General features: G+C 38.4%; 1 protein-coding gene across 2 annotated transcripts in view; it reads right to left on the reverse strand.

Moving 5' to 3' along the window:
• The window catches only part of GLRA2 (glycine receptor alpha 2), a 134,030-nt gene extending 122,862 nt beyond the window's left edge, over positions 1 to 11,168 (reverse strand). For both annotated transcript variants that reach the window (XM_068425091.1, XM_068425092.1), the window contains exons 1-2: positions 11,101 to 11,168; positions 8,846 to 8,979 (exon numbers count right to left, since the gene is read on the reverse strand). In XM_068425091.1, the coding sequence (XP_068281192.1) occupies positions 8,846 to 8,979; positions 11,101 to 11,168 (202 nt within the window). The remainder of the gene's footprint in view (positions 1 to 8,845; positions 8,980 to 11,100) is intronic.
• Positions 11,169 to 11,372: the final 204 nt, after the last annotated feature.

Here is an 11,372-nt window from a genome sequence, read left to right on the forward strand (position 1 = left end):
TGTTTTGGCCCCATGCATGTAATTTGCATGCATCTCTTCAACAACTGCTTTAAATTGCATTGTGAGAGTTTATAGCAGCATTCAGGCCAAAGTGTTACTGTTATGTTACTTATTATTTAGGACTAATTCTTTATCAGACATAGTAAACAGCACAAGAAGAAAGAGCAATCCTGATGAGACAGTTTTATAGCCTAAGACGAAGACATAAAGACAGCACACATTGGGAATGTAGTCATTAGAGGCAGTCTCACATAATGAGTATCTATCTGGTAGATTTTAATCCTAGGTTTTCCCTGACTAACTGTGCTCATTTAAGGAAAGCGTTTAGCCTCTTCTCAGTTATATTTCCCCGAGTACAAAAGCAAGGGAGATAACCCACAGTCATATTCCTGGGATGGAGGAAGAATGAGTTTGTTCTTGTGGTGTGTATCAAGTATCAGTTACTATTTTTTAAGGGAAAGTGCCCACAATTCAACTAGTTGCAGATGTGCCCTGTTGCTTCCATGCAGACCTCAGCTTTGGAGACACAGAAAAACACAGGTAGGGGTTATTAGCTTTTGGAGAAGAGCATCATACTGCTACTGTTCTTCCCTGGAGAACCCACTGTTTGCTATAGCCAAAAAATCTCAGCCCCATGACGGGTAGGAGTTGCAGTGTCTGATGCTTTGGTGCGTAACACCCAGGCCCTTGAGAAGGAACTTTAAGGGCCTTATACATTCGATTGGCAGAGCACAAAATGCTTCAGCACAGTGGGGTGTCATCTGCAGAGAGCAAACAATTCACAATGGGCTCTTTGGGGTCTTCCTGAAACCCTGCTTCTCAGCAAGGTTGAGGTACCTCCTCCAGGATCCACTGTTCAGAGCATTCTTCCCCCAGTCAGCCCATACAACCTTTAAATCAGTCAAGAATTTTAGTCTTTCCTTCCAAAACACAGCCAGTTTTTGCAGCCAATAACAAAATGTTTAGAGATTTCAGGCAGAAAAAGTCCTTTCTAGGATCTTCTATGCCTATCTTAGATTGAAGGACTGCAAACTAGTACCTCCTAAGCTACAAAGCCCTGGGCTTCTTGGAAAAAGGGGTGGGATATCTCTCACTGTCTCCTGTTCAGGGATGGGATTCATCCTAAAGTCAGCTACGGTCACTCTTAAAAACATTTGATAAGTGCTGATAGCCTACTGATCCCAGCAAGTTGTGCAGCAATGCACTTAGGATACAACATTTGTAGAAAAAGAGAGAAAGTGCACTCACACACATTTGTATCTTAGTGGTCGGGGTAATTATCAGGAAGAGTGAGAGAAGTTCTGGCTCTCAATTCTTGTTCTTACAATGTTTTCTGTAACAGTTACATCAGCTGCCCCTAAGGTGTAATGGCTACAACAGTCACTTCTGTGCATCACATCAAAATGGTCTAGAGTAAAGGCTCTCCCCTCTCAGACAAGCAGCTACATTGCAAGTTTGAAAAGCCATGTTCCCCTTGTATTTTCTCCCTGGCTTAGTGAAATTTGAATTCTTTGCTGCAAAATGAACCTCTCAGAATCATTTGTAGTCCTTTGGATCAGATACTGAACCTTTTAAGCTGAGGGGAAACTGGACCAAAAAACTTCTGTATATTGTAGAGGAAAGCAGGCCACCCATAGACACTGTTTTGTGTTTGTGGGTCTTTTTTGAAGTGATCACAGGTCCACCCTGAGAGGAATCGCTTTCCTGTGGAATATAAGGCAGGCTGCGAGATACCTGGTCCCTACAGGGAGATGGAGGTGGAGTAGTGCCTCATCAGAGAGCCTGGATTTGGCTTAGGAGTAAGGTGGGTGCTAAGTGAGCCAGCCTGGGGCAGTTCTGGTCACACTCAGGAGCAGAACTGAGAGAAGCTGAGGAAATTTAAAATAAAACAGTAATGCACAGCCAGCTTTACACAGGTGGATGAGGGATTTCCAGGGGTTTTTGTTTGTTTTTTTGTGGACTTATATTCCATCTAAGTCCTGTTTTAAAAGTTTCTTTCTTTTATTGTCTCATGAAGTCTTTATGCTTCCATTCTTCCCAGCTGCTGACATGTAGCTGAGGCATAAGGGGTAATCAGTGTGTCTTCATGCCCTTGCAATGCTTGAGGATTGCTGGTAGCTGGCACAGTTCAGATAAGCCACTAGGCTACTCCCGTTTATCCCTTATAAGTAACTGAATGCGTGGTGAATGGCACTTTTCTCTCATGAACTGCACTGCTCAGATCTTGCACTCTTTCCAGAATCAGAGCCTTTATATTTCTGTGCATTTTTAATTTTAACAATGGACTTGGTGTTTACAACATTGGCAGGTCAGTGTTTATGCCAGACATTGTGTACCCTTCGTCTTAGAGCTCTCTCATACCCTGTACAACCTTGTCTGCATCATTTTGGGGGGGCTCTTCTCTGCAGACAGTTAAAATCACCCATTTCTGTGAAAGATTATGAAATGCCTATTTGGAAGCTGAACCATCAAACATACATTTCCTGATGAATTAATCAGAGATTTATATTCATATTTCCAGAGGGGGAAAAAAAAAGATAATGAGTCTGTCTAATAAAATTGCACTTTTCTGCTTTATGCATGCATATTTCTGGTTACTATATCACCATGTGTAATAGATTTGCAGTTTATAAATGTATACATTTATAATTAACAAATTAAGTGTACGTTTTATATATTCTATATATAAATTTCACATTCTCTAAGACAGTTGAAACACAAGGTGCTTAACTGAGTGACCCTAAGGCATGCCTTCAACTGTATAGAAAATTTAAATCTAAATGTGACACTGGATGTGATGAAAATATGCAAATAAATTAGAACACAATCAGAGCAATAGTGTCTCCTGCTTTGATACTGAAGGTCTTCGTCTCTCTTTTGACATTTGTTTTTCATAAATTCCCTTGGCAGTTTATACAGCAGCAGACCAATATTCCATGACAACAGGCAAATCCATTGATATCTCTTAATTAAATCACTGGTTCTGAATATAGGCAACACACCAATATGATATGGGTCACTGTGGCTAAACTTTCAAATATAAAAGAGCAGGGACAGATCCTCAGCTTGGATGCCAGGTGGCACTGGTTGGCTTGCACTTACACTGCTGCACATTTGCATCCTTTCTGACTTGCTTTGGAGGGAGCTGGCTGCAGGAAGCTCAAAAAGAGATCCAGGGAAAGAGCAAAGAGCTAAGCAGTGTAGATAATCAGGTGGGTCTGCTTGAGCTTGCTATCTGGCCCCATTTGTCTGGAAGCCTCGACAGAACCTGACCAGCCACGCAGCTCCCTCAGCTTGCTCATGTTCTGTGAAAGAATTTGAAATTAAAGAAAGAGGGGAAGAAGGACAAGTTCTATAGCTCTCTTTACCAGCAATTTTAAAAGAAACACAATTAAAAGGATCCTTGAGTAATTGCGGTAAAAATGTTTCTGCATGAAAATATGCATACCTAGGGCAGGGGCTAAACATCATTTCCTGAGCTATTTTTTTGTAGTTGAGGAAAAGTAAAAAAAAACCAAACAAACAAACCCAATATCCCGTGGGTAAGGCTTATCGTGCCACATTTAACTGTGCAGTGAGATGTGTGCACACAGCTTCATCTGAAAACAGATTTAAGTTCTAGATGTGTTTCAAGGCAGAAAATAAGCCAGAAGCATACCTCCCTAATAACAGATGCTTGCGCATCTCAAGCAACCTATATTTAGTGAGTGCAATGGTCTGGCCACATCCAAAAACTGGCCAAGTAGCCTCCCTCCTCCTACAATGAACCTTCAGCCCATGCCCTACAATGGGAATGCACTGATAGGATACACTTCCTTACTACATGCTGTCGTGCCTGGATGGAATTTGAGTCTCTATGGGACACGGCCCTTTGAGCCGCAAACTGTGTGGAAAATAGCCCAGTGCAGGATACTCACTGTATCTGACTTCACGGCCAGTAGTTGTTAGCAGCTGAAGTCTGGCTTTGGGAAGGTTGTAAACTACTGGAGAACAAACCTCTGCAGCCCCACAGTCTATCTTAGGTATGCTTTTCAACGTTTATATGTATTTACAGGTTGTTTTTCCAACAGGTATTTATTGTGAAGTGTCACGTCTAGATTAAGGTCAACTTCTGCAGATAGTGATTCTTCTTAGCACATGCATAGAAGCTGTTTTTATTTATTAAGCCTGATGCTATTTTCACCCTTAAATGTCGTTCAGTGGTTTCCATTCATGCATTTTTAAGTATTTCGTTACTGGTCAACTCAAAGGACAAATAAGTAAGCGATGTGCTTGAACATATGGGAAAAACTGACCCTTGCTGCCAAGGAGTTAAAGTATTAAAGTGCATAAGCCACTTCCTGTAACAGTTGTCAAGCTAATTTTCAGTAAATTACTTAGTCCCTGTGTTTATTATTCAGATATAAACCCACTGACTCAGCATGAAAATGACATTACACCACTGTAATCACAGACTAATCTTTTACAACTACAGTGACTACATGCCCAGACTGCATCCCTCTAACAAGACTTTTCTGAGATCAGAAACAGCAGCTTTTGGGCAAGTTAATTCACACTGCATTGCACCATCCAGTAATGAGGGTAACATTAATGGGCACTGTTGCCCCACACCTCCATGTAACTCCATAAAAATCAGAATATTCTTTAGCAAATAATGACTTAATGGGAAAGAATGCACTTAAACCATAGAATGAAACTCAATACAAAAGAAAATCACTATCATCTTCATTGCAAACGTTTTCCATACCGAAAGATAACACACTCCTGGAGCTCTTGGTGACAAACTCCCCTTCTCTCCACTCAGCGCATCACAGGCAGTCTATTACTTAATGTATTGGTGTAAAGGACATAGTAGTGCCTATAGACAAATAGTTTTCTCTACCTGATCATTTCTAGCTTGTGTTTAGATTTTAAGTGGTTTTAGAAGATGAAGTTGTTAAAAGGTGGAAATAATTTAGTAACCTCTGAAGGTCAACACCTGCTCGGAAATTTTAAATTCAAGCCGACTTTCCATTAGCCCCACGTCCCATGTCGTGATTAAGTTGTAGATTAATCCCTTGTATCATGGCATTGCACACAGTGCTCTTGAGGGAGTCTGAACTGAATATACACTAAGATACCACTTCACCATCCCTGGTTTCTACCAGCGAGAAAACACATTCTCGACTAGTTTTATAACACAGGTGCCCTATGCTGCTCTTTCTGGTTTTGTTGAGGAAAGCAAAGTGAGCAGTGGAGAAAGTACAACGCATCACTCTGATTTGTTGTTGGTTTTTACCATTAAAAAACATAACATTAATATTAATCAGGTAAAAAGTATATCATGCAGGTTTCACTGTTTATTGTTTTACAGAAGCCATGCTCAACTGATGTTATAATTGAAGAAGAAACAGCAAATCAACTCATAGGACCACAAGCATATGTTTGCTGTCAACAGAAAGACTTTCAGGGACTTCAATTAGTATTAGCTTGCAGTCTTCATATTTACATTTAAAAGTATTCCCCTCTGTGTCCTTCTGCAAATTATTAGCCTGTTCAAATTCAATAAAAGCTAAGTGTAAGATGAAAAAGTATGCATTAAGTATCTGACAGACAGTGACTAAAGAAAGGTGATTTTGAGATCTGTCACTCTGGCACTTCTCTCTGGTGGTTCCTCAGGGGGGCAGTCCCTCTCAGTACCTGGTCATTTTGCATCCAATCACTTGGTGTGTCAAGAAAAACACGAAATCTGCTCCTCTGCTTTCAAATGATTGTGTAAGACAGAAAGACACACACAAAAAAAAGAAAGGATCTTTCAGTATACAGTATTTCTGTTAAAAAAAAAAATCTGTTGTTGATGTACGTATATAATTACCTGTTTCTCTCCCACTATATTCCTGAATTTTCTAATTCACAAGAGCAAGTTAGGGAAAAGCAGTAACTAATGATGAAATACTCTATCTGGATAAAACACCTTGTTCCAGTAAGTAGCATTTTCCTCTCTCTTTAGAATGCATAGTCTTTGTTCCACAAATTAATCAAATAGCTGCTGTTTTTCAGTAATTCAGACTAATCATAAAAGTATATTTAATTATTATATAATCAGTGGTATAAGATAAATGGATTCTACTCAGTTGCCTTTCCATGAAATCAGACTTTTCTGACACTTTAAAATGCCTGCGGTGGACTCAGAGAAAGCTATGTAACTGGTCTAAAGCAGAAAACACTAGACAAATGCATGAGTAGTGGCACAACTACCTTGATCCACAATGTATTTTGTGAAACACAAGAAGCATATTAACCCTAGACTACATGCAAAGCCAGACAGCAGATCCCTAGTTTAAACCATTGTTCCTGCAGACCTCTTTTATGCTTAAAATTTCTTGCCTTAAAATACAAAAAGTGTTATAAATTAGGTAATAATTCAACATTTCATACATCCATCCATTTATATGATTTAGAATATCAGTATTGTACAATAGCCCATATCCCCCAAAAGATCTCAAACAGATTAATGAATGTTAGAAACTGAAACAATGTGTATTACGGTCACAATAAAGACTCAGTACAAAAAATATCTTTATAATACTTACTTCATGCAAGATAAATTTATTTTGACCTCTTTGTAGCTGTACTTCTAATTCTTTAAAAGGAAAAAATATGCAATATAGAACAATAAGTATTTTCAATTTTTTTTAAAAGTTAACAAGACTTGGGCAACTAGAACATGGGTGTGCATCATATTGACTAAGAAAAATGGTTATCAGCTGACAAGGCTTTGAGTGGTGATGTGAAGTTCAAAACTGCATGACAACTCACTAGTTCTGAACTCTGAGATACAAAATACCCTTCAAAGGAACATAGCAAAGAACAAGAAAACTTTTCAGACCCCTCACCAGAAGACTGAGAGCTCCAGGAGAGCTCAGAGATGTGAAGTTATGAAAAAACGCTGAAGATCTGTTTATCAGTTCAAACTGCTGCAAAGTACCATCCTGCCCTGCAAAGTGACTTAATAAAAAAATCAAAAATAAGAAATGTCAGATTCTTTGCCATTAATGGTTCATAGGCATCATCGGGCAGCAGCTTCACTTTGGGAATGCAAACAAACCATGGGACTTGGAGGGGAGCAGTGGCTGTCAGATGGCGCAACATGCACCATACAACATCGTGCACAGCATACCTGCTCTACCCACTTGAACATCAGGGGAGCAAAGCTGTGAATCTGACTCTTCCTGTGTTTTTCACTAAATGGTTTTAGACACTTACTGGGGAGCAATAAAGGGCTATCTTTAAGTTGTCCAATATACAGGGACTGCTACTCTCCCTGGTTTTATCTGAGCTACAAGAGTTGAAGCAGAAGTTTTCTAAATGTGTCCCTCTCATATAAAGGGTAAAGTTCTTAATGATTGCTACCTTGCTTAGTTCAGGCAATTCCTGCCTTCATTTGCATTCTCTAAAACTTCACTGATACTCATGCAAACACACAAAATGAAAGTGAGAGCCTAATGCAATATTACTCACTACAAGCTAATGTAGACTCCAGTTCAGGGACTCAATAAGCACTTTGAAAACTATTCTGAAATTAAAACTTAATACTTCCCTGACCAGAGTTTTTTTAACTTGTCAGCTTTCAAACCTTTGAGTCTGAAAGCCATACTAGGTTCCTCCTCACTCAGGCATAGAAAGCAGACAAAAAAGGCACTTTGTTCCAAATCTTGTCATTTGCACACGTGGAACAGAGAGAAGAAACTGATCTTCGAACTAAATTAAATTAAACACTTTTCTCATTGACACGTGAGCTTTTTTTTCCCTAACAGTTCATTCAGTGGCTAAGAAGTGTTTGTTTTTTCCAGTCGTTATCAACTTTCAAAGCACTGCTAACAAGGGTCAATACAGGAAAACATGCATTTCAGTGACCGGAGCCAATAGATACGAGTGTAAATGTACATTGGCATCAGATTTGTTAAAGATGGAAGCATTTTATCAGTTTTCAAAGTAAAACCACATTCTGGGCTTTAAATTGGCATAGAAGAGCTGGTTTTGGTGGAATTGTAGGGCTCTCCAGAAATGCTAAATATTTGCAATGAAAACTTCTCTCCCAACTCCTTTCATTCTAAACCACAAGACATTCTGTGCTCATTTCCATAGGGATTTACAGGACTACAGCAAGGAAAACTTGCTGTGAATAGTAATGGTTGCAAAAGAAGCCTCCAGTAAACAGCCTTCTTTGTGCTGGAATGGTAGTGGTGACTCTCTACATCTCAGTCCAAATTTTGGAAGAAAAGGGGGAAGTCATGGAAGTGACAAACAGAATATGGTTTTTATATTTTGTAGGGATCCTGAGAAATTGGTTCTTATAATTCAGTCAGCATTCACAGGATAAAATCTACTGTGTGCATACCTTGAGTCCTATCTCCCTACTTTGGGGAAGACGGTTTTACTTTCTTCAAGTTGAACAAAAGCATAAAGCTTTTCTTCAGACACTGCTATAAAGAAGACAACGGCTCATCACAGAATTGTCAAAGATATTGTCTTCATGGCTTAAAAATTTCAGGAACAAGTCATCTCAATTGCTTTTAGTGTGGAACTGGAATCCTATTTACTATGTGGAATTAGTAAGGTCTTCAGAAGCAGCCTCTGACAGCTACAGATTATTGTCATGTGAAAAGAGGGTTTTCAAGCTCTGGACCCTTATTACCTACACTGCTCTCCTAGTCCTCTCCATGGATCAACTGATGTCCATGACATCACACTGGAAAACTGAAGTTATTGAAAAGAGAATCTGAACCCAGAGATAAAACCCTCAAACCTATAATTTGTCCAAAACATAATCGATTAATTAAGCAGAAGTATTTAAAAAACTTACCTTTAAAATTTGGTCTGATTCTAGCATCATACCCCGATGTCCTTCCCATCAATTTGTCCAAAAAATCTGAAGGAGACAGGGTCTGTGAGGGGGATTTTCCAGATCTTGAATCATGTTCTTTACAGAAAGTCGTCCTAAATAAATTATTAGCCACCATTAGCTAATATTTAGCTTGTATTGTGTTCAAGTCATGGAGACTTTATAGCACTAAATAAAATTGGCTCAATTCAGTGAATGTAACAATATTATTATAGAAAAATATAGTCTATTTTTCACCTGAAATCTTTATTCTAGAAATAAAAATGAGCTTAAGGTAGCATGCATGGACACAGTTTGCTATTCAGAAAAGAAACTCCAGCTTTAGAAGATTCAACTTACTTTTCATCTTAATGCGTAGAGCAATCTTACAGGTACTTTGATATCCTATTTCATATCATTGCTTTAATTACATGCTGTTAAAACTATATGTTAACATTGGTTTAAGGTGGTCTTAAACTTCCAAAAAATAGCTGACAACACTCACCAAACAACAATGAAAAATATTGGTTTTGTCAATGTTGGGAAGGTTATAGAAGCTAAAAAATGTTCTTTACAGATGCTACCCAACAAAGTTTTATATCATGCTAGTGAATGTCTGGATTCTTCCCCAACACAGCAAAAAGGGTTCCAGAGTCAGTCACATCTGATCTTAGGGTTTTTTTACCAATGAACAGAGAGTAATGAAATTTATCAATATTATCACCAGCTGGTATTTATATGCAAGCTCTTGGAACACATCTCTGTTTTCAGGATTTAAAAGCAAACTTCTGGTACCATATCATGCATGCGAAACACTGTGTACATATTTTATTACATATTTCAAGAACATTAAAGATTGCAGAGAAAGAGAATTTAGGAGTTCCCCATGGTTGTTCCCTAGGGAAAAATAAACCAGCATCAAATTGTCATCTTTGGTGTGTAGAGGCACAGATTTCATCACAAAGCACTATCTTGATTCTTAAACAACCGATTTCATTGTATCTGTGTTTCAACATAATCTTTGAGCTATATTAAAAGTGATTCTATGACTGTGTCTTCTTAACCACTCTCTGTTTAAGTATTTACTCAAAGGCAGCTACTCAGTTTCAGGATTGTTTCATGGGGTTATTTTGCGTGTCTATACACAAGTACAAACAAATTAGATATACATGTGAGCATCTGAAATGAGAAGCAAATATCAAATCCTTTATCCCTTTACAAAAGCATTGTTAAAAGGCAAGGCGATAGTAAATTCTCATGATGTGATTCCCCGCATTTCTTCAGGTTCCATTTACAGGAGGCGGTTGCTTCTTTTTGCTTTTGTCAATGACATGGTACCTTTACAAAATATCTTTAATTTTTAGCACACAATAGATGATATTCCCCACTTAAATACTACAAAAATTCAGTTAAGATAACAAAAACTGGAAAATTAATCCAGTGCACTTATTTGGGATGTTCCTGTACAAATTACTTCTGTTTTCATTCAGAGCCCACTAGTTATCACTTGCGTTGTAACCCTAGACTCACGAATATAAACACTATTTCACTCTGTCACTGTATATATACCTCATTACTCATATAAAAACACTTTATATGTGCACGTGTAGATACACAGCAGCATACAGTATAATAATGAATCTCAGTTAAAATGGTGTTTTGATTAATGAGACTGACCTGTTTGCTTCATACTGCAAAAAGTCAATAGCTGAAGAAAAAGCTCATGAAACGTTAAAAAAAAATAGAAACAACAATCATATGTACTGGTACTTTAAGTGAGCACAACACTGTTCTGATCCGGGGTTTTCCCAGAATCGGTGGACTGGTTCTCTAATTGCAAATATCTACCTCCCTGACAAAACTGGTTCAATCGTTTCCAAAGCTTGAAGAGGAGGGAACCAAAGCAACTTCCTAAACAGCCTCCAGTGGGAGTAGAGAATTTCCATTTCGGAAGAAAAACTGAAGACAATCTTTTTAGCTGTATTGATACTCAGTGAAAAAACATGTCTTGGAATCAGAGAAATGGAAAATAGATCACCCAAACTTGAGATTATTATTTTTTTGTGTTTGTTACCAAGCAACGAGTCTCCGAGTGTAGAAGGTCTAGCCTCTATAGAATGAACACGAAATACTGTCAAATATAGCAAACAAACTAGGTTAATGTGACGTAGTATCTTTATAGTTACAATTTCCACAACCTTTTGACAAATATCATCACATAGAGTCGTATCACCTACCTGAAGTGGTTTGTCTCTAAGAAAAATGCAAACAAGGTTGTCAAAATTTTCACTAGCTGCCGGTTCATTCCTCCTGCTTTCTGTGATGATTTGGAAAATATCCCAGAAACGATTCCAGAGAGATGCAGGGAAAAAGTAAGCTGGTGCTGCCTAGATCCCCAAATTCAGCAATAATTTAATTTTCTTGGCAATCAGGAAGAGAAGGTCTGGATCTCTACAAACTGGGGGTAAAAAAGAAGTGCCAGTCCTTGGAATCATGGTCAGGTCAAGCC

Source organism: Nyctibius grandis, chromosome 2 (genome assembly GCF_013368605.1).
Source record: "Nyctibius grandis isolate bNycGra1 chromosome 2, bNycGra1.pri, whole genome shotgun sequence".
NCBI lineage: Eukaryota > Metazoa > Chordata > Aves > Nyctibiiformes > Nyctibiidae > Nyctibius > Nyctibius grandis.